The sequence below is a fragment of the Pezoporus occidentalis genome, unplaced genomic scaffold (genome assembly GCF_034315485.1).
Source record: "Pezoporus occidentalis ecotype Australia unplaced genomic scaffold, CSIRO_AGI_Poc_V1 ctg196, whole genome shotgun sequence".
NCBI lineage: Eukaryota > Metazoa > Chordata > Aves > Psittaciformes > Psittacidae > Pezoporus > Pezoporus occidentalis.
In genome coordinates, this window is record NW_026913811.1 from 2,011,677 (window position 1) to 2,029,030 (window position 17,354).

Below are 17,354 nucleotides of genomic sequence, written 5' to 3' on the forward strand. Positions count from 1 at the left end.
TATTTTTTCTGAAAATACAAGAAATTTGAAATGAAGGCTATTTTATTTACTTTGTTGTACCTTTGACAGTCAGGCTACGCCACAGAGGAGTTTCAGCATTATTAATTATCCATTTATTTATTTTTTTAAACCCCAACCACATTAACACAATAAACTTTTTGCCATAAACAGAAAATCGGATTAATAATTCTTTAGATATATTTCTGTGTATAAAGGTTCAATATGCTATAGATTCAGCAGAAAGTTTCCATGTGTTCAAAGGTTTGATAATATTTGGAAGTGAAAAAAGGTTCTTCACTTTTGCAGTTTTCTCTGCAAAATGCCTGCGGGATTTGCACAGCTAACTTTCAATATGGACCTCTGAAAACACAGCCAAAATCAGCTTCCCTTTCTGATGAGTGGACTCTGTAGAACCAAAAAGCTCAGGGAAAATAAATTCTCTCATATTTTAGACATAAATATTGGAGAATGCACTTTTCATTTGCAATGCTAGTAATAACAATTACCCAGATAGAAATTTCCTCTCAAACTGAATAGCCACAATTCCTGTTCAAGAAATGACTGAATAGGAGTTGTTGGGGGGAAGAGGGAGAAGAAACAAACAAACAAAAAAACAACACCCCCCCCAAAAAAAAAAACAAAAAACAAACAAAAAAACAAACAAAAAAAGGATTAATTTTGATTGGCTTTGTTTCTTTAATTTTTAGAAAGCTGTTCTTGGCAAAAATGAAACAGCACCACCACCATAATGCTCTACACAAGCACATTACTCAGGGAATATAATTAATCTTGAAAAGGTGCTAACCAGCCATTTCTGATATACTAAGATTGCAACATGGGCATCCTGTGAAGAGTAGGAGAAACTTCATACTCAGAAGTCAAATTTTGTCATCCTCTTTGATATGTAATGCACATTGTAATTATAACCTATATTCCGATACTATAGCTTGCAAGTTGTACTGATTTTGACATGTCCATATCAACTTCTGAACTAGGCTATCTGCTGATTCATTCACTTAAAAAATGCCAAGCATTTAAACTATGGACTGTGTGATTCTGGTCTAATCAATATGTGAGAAAATTACAGTTTTACTGAATACCAAGGGGGGGTTTGTGTTCATTTAACAAAAGTCTCTGTAAATCTGAGAAAAAAAAAGCAGAAAGAAAAGCATTAAAAAAACATTACCCAGATCACTGTATCCATTACTAAAACCTGCAGGGAAAATATTTAATACCAGTCTCATTTGGCCTTTCAGATAGGAGTTATTACACTTAGAGAAGAACTGTTTCCTGAATTGCTAATACTCCCCTCTTTCTAAATTTTTTATAGCACATTCCACCTCCCAGAGCTCTACCTTGACTCTTTTATTTTCCTCTTCACAGTTCACCCCTGTGCAGTCATACCTACTATTGTAGCTTCTATCTATGCACAAGTTGCAGATCTCCCATTCTTTACTCCTTTTATTTGGATTAAGATCTTCATTCACCTTTTTCTGCCAGAATGAGTTTGGCACGGAAATTTTAAGTCTTCATTGTATTGCCTTGCAGTACTGCAGTGCAAGAATCTTAGTCCAAATTTGTCTCTTCAGCATACCGCCTGGCTCCCTCACAGAGTTTCTACTTTAGCTGACTGTTGGAGGTTTTTTTTTTTACCCCCTTTGAACAGCACTGCTGTACCGCTTTTTTCTAAAATGTCCATACGTACCCGTAGAGAAATCCTGGAGCTTATTTCTACAGGCTAGGTACCATAATACAGAGTTTGGAAAGGTAAACTGTCTCTACAATGTCGAGTGACACATCCAGTCCCTTCCTGCAGTAGGGTGGTCTGAAAATGCAGGAGAGAGTGGACAACATGCTATCAACCTGCAAACACCACAGAACTTAGGTTGGGAGGAACTACCAGTACTCAGAACTTAAGAAACTGTCTCAGCTGTTGAAAGGCAATGATTCTGTGGAACAAAGAAATTCTTCACCTCTCCTTTTCAACATGGAAAATCTTTCCTTCATCTGTTTGTGCCTTACTATCATCCCGTGCTATTTCCTGAAGACATAAATGAAATCAGATTTTCCTATGTTGTAATAGAATGCCAAAAACGTAGCAAAAATGATGTCTGTTTAAACTTCCCATCACAAAAAGCAGACTATCACATTATTTCTATGCTTCCCAGCAGAATTCAGCAATGATGTTAACTGTGTAACTTCAAAATATTTGCCACACAGAATAAGCTGGCAAAAAAAAGAAAACACAGTATTGTGGACACGGGTGCTAAAGAGTTCTACTGATCTCTCACGTAATTTAAATGAAGAACCAGAAGCTATGCCAGCATCACTTTGGCAGCAAAAGTTTAAGAATTCATCTTATCTGACCAATCTCTTCATCATACAGAGGAGTTTGACTTACTTGAAGATTGTAACCAGCGTGCATGCCTTCAGTACACTGTTTCTGTTTACAATATTGTTATGAAAAGAATGTCTAAAATATACTAATCACTTCAAGATGAACAGTGAAACATAAGCCGTTATATGCAGACAGAGGCCTACTTCTGACATATAAGGAAAACCTCTATCAAGTATTTCTCCATACTGTAATTTGGATGCTTAAAGCAGTGGAAGCACAAAGAAACAGAAAAGCAAATATTTTAAATGAAGAAAAATGATGGGATTTATTCTTGCTTAAAACTAATCTAAGTATTCTAAATAAAATAGATGCTTTTCTAAGATAATGCTGTGGGGAGTCCCATAGAAGTGAATTTGAGTTAATAGCTTCTGCTGTGGTTTCAGGTCAACCATACCTCTGTGTGAATGAAAACTGAAGGAAAAATAAAGAAGATACATCTCATCAAGTTTGATTTTCTAAGAATTAAAAATCTTCCAACATCTTAATTTTCTCTCTATTTTTTAACTCATGTTTATGGAGGACTCTTACCAAGAACTCTTATGGAGGAGAACTGAAACAGAAATCTAGCCGAACAGCTCACTTTGTTAGATTTGTGCAATTTTAAGCCACTGCATTATGATGCAGTGTAGGGGAAAGCAGCACTAAAAATCATGCGGCGATGTATGGGGTCAGAGTGAAGACTGAAAGTGAAGGAATAGGGAAATAAAAGTGAGAAAAGGAAGACATTAACTAGCTTCTTGTGAAGCAGTAAAAGAGGAACTTCCCTGAAACCTTTTATAACACCATGAGCATCAGAAGTTTCCTAAATCAGGATGTTTTTCAGAGAATCACAAACTGGTTGAGGTTGGAAGGGACCTCTGGAGGTCAGCTAATACAACTGCCCTGCTCCAGCAGGGTTACCTAGAGCAGGTTGTCAAAGACCACATCCTGTGTTTTTGAATGTCTCCAAGGATGGACAATCCACAGTTTCTCAAGGAAAGCTGCGCCAATGCTTGGTCATCCTCACATGTTTCCTTGCATTGAGGAGGATTTTCCGGTTCCTCATAGAATCATAGATTAATTAGGATTGGAAAGGACCTTAAGACCATCTAGTTCCAACCCCCCTGCCATGGGCAGGGACACCTCACACTAAACCATGTCACTCAAGGCTCTGTCCAACCTGGCCTTGAACACTGCCAGGGACAGAGCAGTCACAGCTTCCCTGGGCAACCCATTCCAGTGCCTCACCACCCTAACAGGAAAGAATTTCCTCCTTATATCCAACCTAAACTTCCCCTGTTTAAGTTTTAACCCATTACCCCTTGTCCTATCACTACAGTCCCTAATGAAGAGTCACTCACCAGCATCCTTGTAGGCCCTCTTCAGACACTGGAAGGCTGCTATGAGGTGTCCATACAGCCTTCTCTTCTCCAGGCTCAACAGCCCCAACTATCTCAGCCTATCTTCATATGGGAGGTGCTCCAGTCCCCTGATCACCCCCATGGCCCTCTTCTGGACTTGTTCCAACAGTTCCATGACCGTTTTATGTTGACACCAGAACTGTACACAATACTGCAAGTGAGGTCTCACAAGAGCAGAGTAGAGGGGCAGGATCACCTCCTTCGACCTGCTGGTCATGCTCCTTTTGATGCAGCCCAGGATATGGTTGGCTTTCTGGGCTGGAGAGCACCCTAAAGCCGGCTCGTGTTAAGTTTCTCATTGACCAAAACCCCCAAGTCCTTTTCCACGGGGCTGCTCTGAATCTCTTCTCTGCCCAGCCTGTAGCTGTGCCTGGGATTGCTCCAACCCAGGTGTAGGACCTTGCACTTCGCTTGGTAAAACTTCATGAGGTTGGCATCAGCCCACCTCACAAGTGTGTCGAGGTCCCTCTGGATGGCATTCCTTCCCTCCAGCGTATCAACTGGACCACACAGCTTGGTGTCATTGGCAAACTTGCTGAGGGTGCACTCAATCCCACTGTCCATGTCAGCGACAAAGATGTTGAACAAGACTGGTTCCAACACCGATCCCTGAAGGACATCACTTGTTACTGGTCTCCAGCTGGACATTGAGCCATTGACCACAACTCTTTGCATGTGGCTATCCAGCCAGGTCTTTATCCACTGAGTGATCCACCTATCAAATTGATGTCTCTCCAATTTAGAGACAAGGATGTTGTGTGGGACAGTGTTGAACGCTTTGCACAAGTCCAGGTAGATGACATCAACTGCTCTACCCCTGTCCATCAGTTCTGTATCCCCATCACAGAAGGTCTCCAGATTGGTCAGGCAGGATTTCCCCTTAGTGAAGCCATGCTGGCTGTCACCAAGCACCTTGTTGATTTTCATGTGCCTTAGCATGCCTTCCAGGAGAACCTGCTCCAAGATTTTGCCAGGCACAGAGGTGAGACTGACTGGTCTGTAATTCCCTGGGTCATCCATTTTCCCCTTCTTGAAAATGGGGGTTATATTTCCCTTTTTCCAGTCATCAGGAACTTCACCTGACTGCCATGATTTTTCAAATATGATGGACAGTGGCTTAGCAACTTCATTTGCCAGCTCCTTCAGGACCTGCAGGTGAATTTCATCAGGTCCTATGGACTTGTGTATGTTCATTTTGCACCCATGGCCTCTTGTACTGTCACTGGGCACCACTTAGAAAGAGCATGGCTTTGTCCTCTTTGCACTCTCCTTTCAAGCATTCTTCTCCAGGCTGAAGAGTCCCAGCTCACTCAGCCTTTCCTTAAAGGAATGATCCTCCAGACCCTTCATCATCTTCATAAACCTTCATTGGATTCAAACACCGTAATCTCTCTCTTGTTCTGAGGAGCCCAGATCTCAACACAGCATTCCTAAGTGTGTCCTGACCAGTGCTGACGAGAGGGGAAAGATCACCACTCTTGTCCTGCTAGCAATACTTTTTCTTCCACAGCTCAGGATACCATTAGCTTTCTTTGCTGTAGTGGCACACTGCTGGCTCATGTTCAACTTGGTTTCCCCCAGGACCCTCAGGTCCTTTTCTGCAATACTGCTTTCAAGATCACCAGCACCCAGCAATATTGGCACCTGGGGCTGTTCTTCCTCATGTGCAAGACTGCATATTTCTCCTTCTTGAACCTTCATGAGGTTTCTGTCAGCTCATTTTTCCAGCCTGTCAAGGACCTTCTGAATGGCAGCACAACCCTCTGGCATATCAGCCACCCCTCCCAGTCTGGTGTCATCTGCAAACTTGTTGAAACTACACTCTGCCCCATCATCCATCTCATTAATGAAGATGCAAAACAGGTCTGGACCCAGTATTGACCCCTGGGCTACAGTGCTAGTCACTGGACTCCAACTAGACTTTGCTTTCTGATCCTCTAAAACTAGACTTTGATTTGCAGGCCCTCTGGGCCTGGCCATTCAGCCAGCTTTCCATCAACCTCACCATCTGCTCTTCCAGCCTGTACATCAGTATCTTATGGGAAACAGTGTCAAAGCACTTCTTCTGAATTACCAATCAGAAATTCTTGCTAACACATACATAAACACAAACACATCCAGCTACTCTATGCCTTTTGTTATTTTGTAAAAATGGAATTAAAGTTCTCCAGCACTACAGGGAATCACCTATATAAAAAATTAGAACAGATCATTCTAGTAAACTTTACCACTTTGCTAATAAGGACCTTAACTCTTGTCATGGAGATCTGCTTACTCATACAATGCCTGCAAAATCCCAGCTGTGCTCTCTCATACAGGTTTTGGAAGCCATAAGATATGGATACACAGAGACAGAACAGTACACAGAGAGTTTGTGAAATTACAAAACAAACAGAACAAAAAAATCTGTCACACAAAATTATCTGAACCTCTATTTATCCCTATATTCACTAGGGATTAGTAAATCAAAAGGAATTTTCTTTCTTTAACTCATTTCATTATACAGACCATAATCAGAACTCAAAGAAGCATTAATTTACAGCACCTGATTTCAGCCCAAATATCAACCTTACGCAGCACTGTTAATTATGTAATGCTCTGTGGGGATAGCTGTGCTTTGGTTGGCGTCCAGCCTTCCCTCCTGCAAGGCCCAGCCACTGCACTGCTAAGGCAGCGAGCACAGACACCAGCAGGAAGAGTGCAGCCCAATTCAATGGGATACCTGGTGGGGATGTAGTTAAGACCACTGCCTTTCCCTGTTTTGATTTCACCAAGTTACAGAGAGAGTCTGGTAAATGGCTTGATGAGCTTAAAATCAAGTGGGTGAAATGAGTTCATGACAGAGGAGGTGGCTGAGTAGTTTTCAGTCAGTAAGAAGCGCAGGAGGGAGGCTGGGGAGATGGCAACAGGGGAGCACTATGTTCCCTGACCACCCAAGCCACCTATCGGGCAAAGGGTGTCCCTAAACTGGAGTGAGTACAACAACCACGTATACATGCTTGCTCTGCTCAGGAACTGGCTAATGGATGAGTGCAGCTGGCTGTTGAACAGTTTTTTGATCCAAGGTGATACAATAATGATGAAAAGCTTCAGATTCATCATTGTATCTGATCCTGAACCTCAATAAATAAGGACCACTCAAACAAAGGTTGGGACTCAGCCTCAAATTAATCTTAGTTATTACTACCCATGCAATGCAAAACGGGCAAAACAATTGGGGGAAGTTCATAAATCAGCTAACATAGGCGGCTATGTTAGTTGGGTGCAATGAAGATGTCACCCAACCAAAACCCCCAAAAGAGTCCAGAACCCTCAAACAAGGTCCTGTGGAACTTCAGGTTAAATCCTCAGGTGGGATGAGAGACCAGAAAGACTTCAGAACCAGGTGGTGGAGGGAAGGTTTAGACTAGGTTTGTCACTAGAATTAATGCATAAGAAACCCACTAGCAGTTTTAAGGGCCATGGTCCAAGCTGTCTGTGAAGCCAGGCAGTGCATCAAGGATGCAGACTGCTCATCCACCTATCCATTATTTTACAGAGATACCAGAGAGGCTCTAGGCACCATTCAGCATGCTCCTACCCCACTGGCAGAAAACTGGTAGTGCCCATATCCTCCCCTGTGTTCCAGTTATGTCAGCTTAAACTTTTTGAGTGGGACACCAAGAGGGCTACACATGTCATCATAGGCTTGGGCCCTAATAGATTCCCTGTAAGATGCTTGATTGACATTGGAGCCCAGATTTCTTGTTTCACCTCTTGCCTTAATGGCAACCCTGGGTATCTCCCCATGCACATGTGTTCACGTTCAAGCAGTGGGTGGCAAACCTCTCAGTGTGGGTGGTGTTGCATCTTCCTGATGAAGTGACATTGCTGAGTTAAAATTGCTTTTGCTCCTAACCTAAAAGAGGCACTATAGCTCCACAGGCTTTTTTTACGACTGGGAAGCCACCTGTGGACAGCCCTGGCCAAACTAAATTTCCACTGGCACAGATATGATTAACAGATTGGTTAGGCTTTTCCACCCGGATTGCCCTTGCCAAACCTATCAACTCTCCAGAGACTGCTTCAAGCCCTGCAGATTGGGCAAGCAATATCTTTCAACCACCCCACCAACGGGCTTAAACAACACCTCCTTCTGAGCATGCATAATATCATCTGGAGCATTCAGACTCCTGACAGCAAGACCCTAAACATTCTGTACAAATGGATACAGGGGTAACTGTCTGGCCTTTCCCTACCAAGTCTGCTTTCTTTTCTGTTCTGTACAAAAGGAATGGATGAGTTCACAACTCAGAACAGCATAATATGTTTCACTGGTATGGTACATGGTTATCGTATTCTGCTGAGGCCATGCTGTCAGCACAGCAAGAATACTATGCGGTCTTACTGGAGGGAGAGAAGTTTGACCCTAGTTACTGACCAGGTCATTATGGGTTCATGCAGGTTTTTTTTTATTTTTGGCACACCTGTTTGGCATTCAACACCATAGCTCTAAGATGGAAACAGCAAATGATTTCTATGCTCAGTGGCGGCATAGAGGTCATGGTTTAAGCCTAGCCGGTAACTCAGAACCACGCAGCCACTTTCTCACTCCCTCCCTTCTACACGCATACGTGCGCGCACACACACACACACACACACACACACAAGGCTCCCAGAGGAATGTGAAAGAGAACTGGAAGAATGTAAATCCCACAGCTCTGCTCTGGAAGGGCATGGTGTAGGGCTGCTGCTGGTAGCATATGGCCAACCAGCTGCACTTTGAGTAGCATCACAGGTACCTGAAGCATGCCAATACGAAGTGGCTTGGCCTCTTTTTCCTGATTGCCATTAGCACCAATGCACACACAGATGCTTCCACTCAGGTAGGGCTTAAAAGTAATGTAGTCTTGCAAATGGTAATGGAATTTGAATGATATGTGGACATGAATGATCATGTATTTTCTGCCTGTATTGTCACTCCAACATTAGCTGAGAGCTTGCTTTTAAACATCTATGGCTCAGGCATTGACATATCAATAGCAAACAATTTAAAGCAGCAGTTCCCCTCCATACCACAAAAGGCAGTCTGGCCTGTTGTATACCTCTAGCTTCAGGTCCCATGTGCTTGAGTGAAAGCTGCACAGAAGGGGGAGATGGCTGGACTACTACTAACACCACCCGTACATGGGACTTGGATTCAACTATCCCACACAATGGATTTCATTTATCCCACTTTAATACATCAAAACCTAACATCTCTGTTTCCTGTAGAATGCAAGACTGTGATATGCCAGATCCAGGCAAAAAATGTATCAGTACTCTGGGGGACACTGAATGCTTCAAATTAGAAGTGGCAAAACAGTGACTCCCACACTCACTTAAAATTTCTTTGTTTCAAATACAAGATGTTTCCTGCCACATTCACTTAGGTCAAAACCAAAAAGTGGGGAGTTTAAACTTATCAACCCACCTTAAGAGAAACAGGCCTTCTGGTCTCGTATTATACATCAAGCTTTATTCATACGGGGAAAGAATACTTTTCTGGTGGCACAGACACTCCCAGGTATGGTACGGATGTACAGTGACAAATACGCCTATCCCAAATTCGATTGGTGGAAAAATGAAACCTGGGAAACCTGCCTGTCAGCCACCTGCCTGCACCCATTCCATTCTGCCCTAGGAAATGGATGCCTCATATGTTGCACTACTTAAGTAGGCAGAACTGTCAGGGAAACCAGTCTGTAACAGAAAAGTAGTGCATCCTCCTTTGGAGTTCTAGTACCATTTTTTAAAGCATTCTTTATACAGTTTGTTCTAAAATTTAGCCAAGAAGCTAGAGCAGAACAGATACCTACCTTTCAAGATAGGTGGATCCCAGTAACAACAAAAAGAAAGAGCAGTAAGTTTCTTAGCATCACAGAAACAGATACTGGATAAGGCAAAAAGGCTTTTCCATTTCTCAAACATTTTATGAATACAAACATAGAAGACCAAAGTCCTTCCTTACTCATGCATTTTACTAGCCTTGTACAAATAATCCAAACACAGCATCTAGATGGTTCACTATGGGCTTTATCCAAATGACAGAATTAAAAAAAACCATCTACATAACAACTCCCAACCACAAAGCAACCGCTTCAGGAGCAAGAAATAGTGATTTTTTTCAGTAGAATGAATGAAACATATATTAGTTACAGCAATACAAGCCAGTTGCCTGGTTGCTGCTCTACTGCAGTATTTGATAGCTGTACTCAACAGATATCTCAGCCTTTCTATGCTCTGTATTTGTGGCTCCTTGATTGGCATTCATTTTATCTAGGCATTTGAGTTTTTTTTCTGTATGTACACTAGCTAAAATCTGGAGGTAGCAAAGCATATCTGAACTTTATCAGAAGTGAGACACAAAACACATGTGAGGAAAACAGCGATTTTAAGTGGACTGCAGGTTTTCAAGACTCATTATCAGCAACACAATAGTCGTGCAATGTAAACCCACAGACTTACCTTGACATGCTCCAGTGCGAATATTAGGGATGAAGCCACGACGACAAGGTTGAGGCTGAGCAGGGCACATTTCACAGGGGTGACCCCATGCATGCCCAATGGTTGCACAACAGAGTGTTTTTGTGCAAACAATTCCAGTCAGCTGGCCCTGACACATCTGGTTGTTAACTTGCATGAAACATGGTCCTGTTCTGTAATCTGGAAAAAAAGGAAAGATCACTGTATTATACAAGAAAGTGTACTAGTATCTACAGAAAGAATCAAGTTTTAATCCAGTAGATACCCATATTAAGAAAATTCCAAAAGGACCTGGAAATCTATTACTGCTTACAGAAGCAGCATTACACCTTCCACTGAAGATAATTATTTTCACAAGGTTGTCTCATCTCTCGATTACTTCTGATAGATGCAAGTAATGAAGGACAGCTGGACTCAAAACTGATCTGTGCGCTGACAATGTATTCAGTAAAATCCATAATACCTGACAGAATTTTACAAATGAACGAACAAGCACACAATCAAAACAGCAGATCAGATTAAGCAAACAAGGACTGCATCTGGTTTACCTGTTCATAAGTTACTTCATGGCAATTCATGGGAGGGAACTACAAACCACAGCAGGCATACATTTGTTCACATCAATCAAAGTCCATGCCGGCGACTGTCACAGAATCAACATTCCTGCTGGAATGCTTAGTGCAAAATAGTGTTAACCATATAGAACTAATTGGTAAACCACCATTTATCTTCAGAGGTATAACAGGAGATAAAACAACCTATTCAAACCATATTGAGCACATGGAATGTAGCACACAAACTACATGAAAACAGACTCCTAGTCAGATTCCTGTAGTTAACTCATTAAGGTTTGACCTGTATAAAGATTTTTTGACTTTATGAGGCCGCATAAACTGGGAACAACAATTAACTGAAATTCTCTAGGAAAAAATTAGAAACAAATGGTTGTTCTAAGCCAAATTTCATACCATTACGTAAACTTTTAGAGGTGGGGGAAGAAGAACATGCAAAGCTTAAACTCAGACTCAGTCACATGAAAGAAGACAACAAGAAAGAAGGGGTATGGCTGCTCTCCTTACAATCCTGTCCTATCTTTTTTTCCTACTCAAAACAGACTCCAGTCCTGGTATGGGGTCACACACTGTCTTCCACACACTTTCTTTAGTGTGCAGTTGGTCTCACAACCAAGCTACAGATGGGACAATCGCTGCCTTCTAGAATCTGATACTTTTACCCTGAAGCATAGAAGTAACAGCTTTGACATGTTTGGAAAGGAAAAAAAAAAAAATCTCTTAAAGTAAAAGGTAACTCAAATAGAAGTAAGTGTTCTGCTCCCTATCTTTGATAAGGTTCATTCAGATATCAGTCTGGGAAAGCCTTTTGCACACAGTTATTTATTGACAATTAATTTCAACTGGGCTGTTCACTTTAAATAAAGTTGAGCAAGCACGTAAGTATCCACAGCAAAGATGCCTAACAGTAAAAGATTTTTTAAATACTTGCTAATGACCATGTATTTTAATCTTTCTTGACTTTCATTACAAAATAATCTTCAGAATCATACATTTGAGCTTTGCCTGTGTCTACAAATCCAAAAAGATAATATTTTTAGTAAAGTATGTACATTGCAAAAACAAAATCCTGTTCATTAGAAACAGGTTTCAGTAATCTTTCATCCAACATATTGGAAGACAAGCAGCTTTACAATGGTCTCAGTTTAATTACATCCAAGGCCCATACCAAATCAGAGAGAGCTGAATTTTTAAAATAAATTATGGATCCTGATGACTGACATTTTAAAATTCTTTATCCATTCAGTTCATCCAAAATGAAGTACAAAGGGAAAGAGTCTGAGTAGTGGATGGTGCTCTATTCTAAGAGCAAAAAGTAAGATTTTACAGCTTGAAATGAAGACAGGTGTATTCAGGCTAATAGTAAAGTACAGCTGCTTACATAAAGGTCTCTAGTCACAGTGTATTTTCACTTACAGGAAGCAAACATACTAAAACTACATGCCATTCTGAATCACTACAATTGGAAGGGACATCTGTAGATCATCTAGTCCAACCCCCCTGCCAACTCAGGACCACCTAGAGCAGGTTATACAGGAATGCATGCAGGCAGGTTTTGAGAGTCTCAAGAGAGACTCCATGACCCCCTTGGGCAGCCTGTTCCAGTGCTCTGCCATCCTCAACATAAAGATCTTTCTCATGTGGAGGTGAAATCTGTGGTTTAGTTTATGGTCATTGCAATATTATTCCCTTTGCAAAATATATTCCCAATACTTGGTTCATTTAACAGAAACAGGAAATATCTGTGTGTCCTGGGTTCAGCAGTAGCAGTCATTTTTCTCCTTCTTAGTAGCTGGTGCAGTGCTGTGTTTTTGACTTTAGTCTGAGAACAACACTGATAACACTGATGGTTTTAATTGTTGCTAAGCAATGTTTACTCCAATCAAGGACTTTTCAGTCTCTCATGCTCTGCCATTGAGGAGGAACATTGGAAGCCAGGAGGAAGCAGAGACACGACATCTGACCCAACTTAACCAAAGGGGTATTCCATACCACAGCAAATCATGCCCAGTATATAAACTGGAGGGAGTTACCTGGAAGGCCCAGATCACTGCTCGGGTCAGGCTGGGTACTGGTCAGCAGGTGGTGAGCAATTTGTATTTTGCATCACTTGTGTTTATTGTATTATTTTCCTTTCTCCTTTTAGTTTTACATTCTCTCTCCTTGCTAGTTCCCTTATTATTATTGGTGGTGGTAGCTGTAGTTTTGTATTGTACCTTCATTACTGGATTGTTCTTATCTCAACCTGTAGGATTTACATTCTTTTTATTCTCCTCCCCATCCCCCCAGAAGCAGGGTAGGGAGAAAGAGGAAGTGAGCAAGAGGCAGAGAGACATTCTGAAGGTATGTCGCAGTTTCAGCTGAAGCTGTGGATTTGATTCTGAAATTACCATGTACAATTCTATGGTCTACTTTATACTGTCAATCAGATGGCAGTATTATAATGCCTCATCTGACCTTAAAAACCCTGAGTTTATGAATCAATCCTATTTTCCATATTGTTTTTTTAGTCTGATTGTTAGGTGTTTCTTCATTTGCTCCTTTCCCAGAATTGCTGCTGGAATGATTTTGCCAGAAAGAACATGTGTTAGAACATATGTTATAAATCATTTGTGCTTAGAAAGGGTAAATGTTTTGGTGACAGAAAGTGATTTTTCAACACATACAATGTTATGCATTCTTCTAATCTCAACAAATTATATTCATTGACTTGAAGAATGACAACCTTTATCAACAATCTAAATTGTTAATATAATTGAAGTTAATAAGAAGTACTTTTTTTTTTTGGTATCAACATAAAAAAAAAAACATGGAAATAGTAAGCATTCTAAACTTTACTACAGCATTTCTATTCTTTCACAGAAGCACATTCTGCATTCACAAATTGGACTATCCAGCTATCCTAGGTTTTAGGATCTTTTTAGTTAATTCCTTTTAGAAAGTTTTAAGTCTGTTCGAATAATTTCATCTGTAATTTAAAAAAAGCTGATTTGACAGGGATCCTGCCACAAGGGCTAGAAATTTAAGAGTTCTAGCGTAGGGTATGGTCCAATATTCATCTACTTAGTTTTTCTTCCTGTATCTCTGGCAAAACCAGATGATTCAGATGAAGGTGTAAAAAGCCTGCTGCAAGTAGACATGGGATAATCTGGCTGGCACATTAAGTTTTCGCTGGTTTCTAACACCCACTAGGTCAAAAGCCTGAAACATTGTGTTTAACATCCCAGCTACCATTTGTCATACAGGACAACACGCTAAAATATTTTGGTACACATATAAGAATCCAGTTTCTATCTGAATTTTGTCACACTTAGCCTCCACAGTTTCATACTGTGCTAACTAACTACTCCTGCTCATGAAAATTTTACCTCTTCTCAGGTAATTAGAAAGAGGAAAAGTGAGATATAAAGAAAAAAGCAAAAAGCAAAAAAGGCACCTAGAGACATATTAAAATGCCCATTGCAAGTTACCTGGAAGAACATGAACACTTGAAGATTCTTTTCATGAGAAAGCAAACTGAAATTTTAACTGAAGGCTGTTAATAACAAAATACTGTTTCTGTAAATATTTTGAAGCCCAACAGTACTATTTGTGGGGCAGTGGTAGTCTTCTACACGTACATAAAGCCTATGTAAAAGTTCAAGGAAGGTAAAAAAAAAATAAAAATAAAAAAGCTGTGTAGTGCTGGAGCAGCATAGTATCACAAATCCTGTATTTAATGTCTGTGAGTGCTAGAAAGATTAGCAGGAAGAATTGTGAAGTCTCTTATATAAACAAAACTCCATAGAAGCATAACTGAACAAGGAAGTAACGTGTCTGGAAGTAAATATTTTTAACTTTAAGCTATTCAGAATAGTGATACTTTTATTACTAAAAATAAAATACTGAAAAGATTAAGCATGTTGATCATTATGAATCAATAAGGAGTGAGTAAAGGAGATGTGAGATGTCTTCCCATCCCCATCAATTAACGAACAAAATCTAATATTTGGCAAGCATGTTTTACTTCCTTACAAAGCAAATTTGCCTTTCATAAAGACTTTTTACAGTACTTCTGCAAATATTCATGAGAAGATGAGAAAATAAGTAATTTCAACCTGTAGGCTCAAGTATAATAAACAGCTTATTATCATTAATGACCTCTAAAATCAATTTCATACATCGGCATTATTAGATAAACAATGTAACATGGGACCTGAATGCTGGAAAGTAGTACCTGCTGTTAGAGTTACCAGAAACTTAGCTAGTTTCCAAAAGAAAAATCAGCAGTGTGTGAAAGCGCAAGACTCTGTACCCCACATTAGGCAACACTGAGAGTGGAGAGATTAAATCTGTTTCAGCAAAGATCTGAAGTTAAATTCACCTTGCTAGAAAATGCTCCAACAGGAAACATGCTTGAGATGCAATTGTCTGTATCACACCTCTGACAAGATGCTGCAGCAAATTTCCCTGTAATTTGTACTAACATTCAGAGGTCTCCACAAACCTGAAATATGTATTTTTGCTTCTTCCAGCACCTGCTCCTTGATTACTGATGAGATTTTAAAAAGAAACTGTACCTGAGTTTTCCCCTCTGCAATGTGAAGTCTCAACGTTTCAATAATTAAAATTGTAACTATGCTCCATCTTCCTGCAATGGGAAATCCCACAATATGAGACTTTGGAGTAATACCAGCAGGATTGGAAGAGAAAGGCATACCCCATTCTCCCACTGATTCTGCATAAATGACAGCACTGCCAAGACCTTGTGCTTCCAAAAAAAACAGGAGACCAGGGCTTTCCTTGATTAACTTTTCATCTGAGTATGAAAGGGTTGGTAATACTCATAGCTGTACTTGAGTTCAGACCAAAAATCTGAAACATATGCATATGCAAATATTACTCTTCTTGTTCAAGTCCCAACATCTGCAGATCATAAGTCACAGTATGCAAAAAGATATTTAAACACTATAAAGGTACATATGTTTGTTTTATTAAAGATTGTCTAAAATTGTTTTTCCTTCGACATTTTAATCATCCTAATATGGAAAATTGTTCTTTCTACAGTAATGCTTAGCTGCCAACAATGAGGGCTCATGATAAGGGAAGTTTCAAAGGTAACAAGAAGTTAGATGGATTGTACTGATTCAGGCTTCATAAAAATAAAAAGCATTTTTTTCAAAGGTGACATCCAACAAGCTATGGAAAAAAGATTGTTGGCTGCAAATGAGAGCTAGTCTCTCAGGGAATGAAAGAGACTTGGCAAAGCTATTAATTTCTCTTGGAAAAAAATTAGTCTATGGGCAGTACAGCTATTTAGACTAAGAAATTCACTTAAAACAAAGCCTGAATGGTAAATTGTAGCTAACTTGAAGTTGAGACACAACCCCACAGGGTTCTTTAGTCATTGTCTGAAACAATGATTTTTATGAAATTTATTTTGATATGTAATAGTGAAGAAGAGCCATTTAATCGGAAAAGGTTTATGTCAAATAAATCATGAAGGCTTGCACAATTTTTAAACAGCTGACAGCTTTCATTTTTTGGCTGAGCTTTTACTACTGTTCTACTGGTCCCACATGACCATTTCTGACCAGCTCCTACAATGCAATACTTTCCATCACACAATTCCCATCATTGATTAGGAAACTTAATATACACATGGCAACAGAAAAGGAAGCGGAGGGCAGTTCTCAATGAAAGAGGAAAAAAGCATGTTCAATGCAGCCATCTATGCAGGCTTTGTGGCTTCTACAAAATTCCAGTTTCCACCAGTACAGCCGTCATGTCCATTCCGAGCACATTCTCATTTTCCTCTTGTTGGAACAGCAAAAGCAGCTTTTTTCTAAAAACAGCATTCCAGGGTTTACACACACATTTTAATATAATTGATATTATGTCAGGATTAAGCAGATGAAGTATTAGTATAGTGTTATCAGCAGATCTTAAAACATTTTCTTTTTTTAAATAAAAAATAATTCATTTTTACACACCTATGCACATGGGAAAAGAAGCCAAAGTAACAAATAATTAACTATTTCTGAAATGCAATGCAAATTTGTGTAATAAATCTCAACATTCAGGAAAATGCTTCTAGTAAAGACACAAAACATTTTGAAAAATATACACACAAAAAGCAGAGAAAGAAACACGGAAATACTTTGGTTTTGTTATTTAGGAATTTAGGTGTTTTCAGAAGCAAAGTATTTCCATATACATACAAACCTCTTGGAAGAAACTGTTGCCATGGGGAACTGCAGTATCATTCACTGGCAGCTACAAAATTAGAAGTGTAAAATAAAAGCTGGGAAATAAATATGCCTGAATCTTGGTTCCAGCAAGGTTTCCAATTTTGGTTTGTTTGGACCTTGTTCTAAATGTATATATTTTCTTACACTTCAACAAGCCCTGCTACTATATCAAGTTTTCATCTGAGTTTGGATAGTGGGGATCTAATGAAATACCTCTCTGAGGAAATACTTAACACACAAGCTGACATCA

At 39.9% G+C, this 17,354-nt stretch overlaps 1 protein-coding gene across 1 annotated transcript in view; it reads right to left on the reverse strand.

Moving 5' to 3' along the window:
• FBN2 (fibrillin 2) overlaps positions 1 to 17,354 on the reverse strand; it is a 158,659-nt gene that overhangs the window by 115,954 nt on the left and 25,351 nt on the right. Inside the window, exon 6 of the mRNA XM_062617454.1 lies at positions 10,285 to 10,482. Coding sequence (XP_062473438.1) covers positions 10,285 to 10,482 — 198 coding nt within the window. The remainder of the gene's footprint in view (positions 1 to 10,284; positions 10,483 to 17,354) is intronic.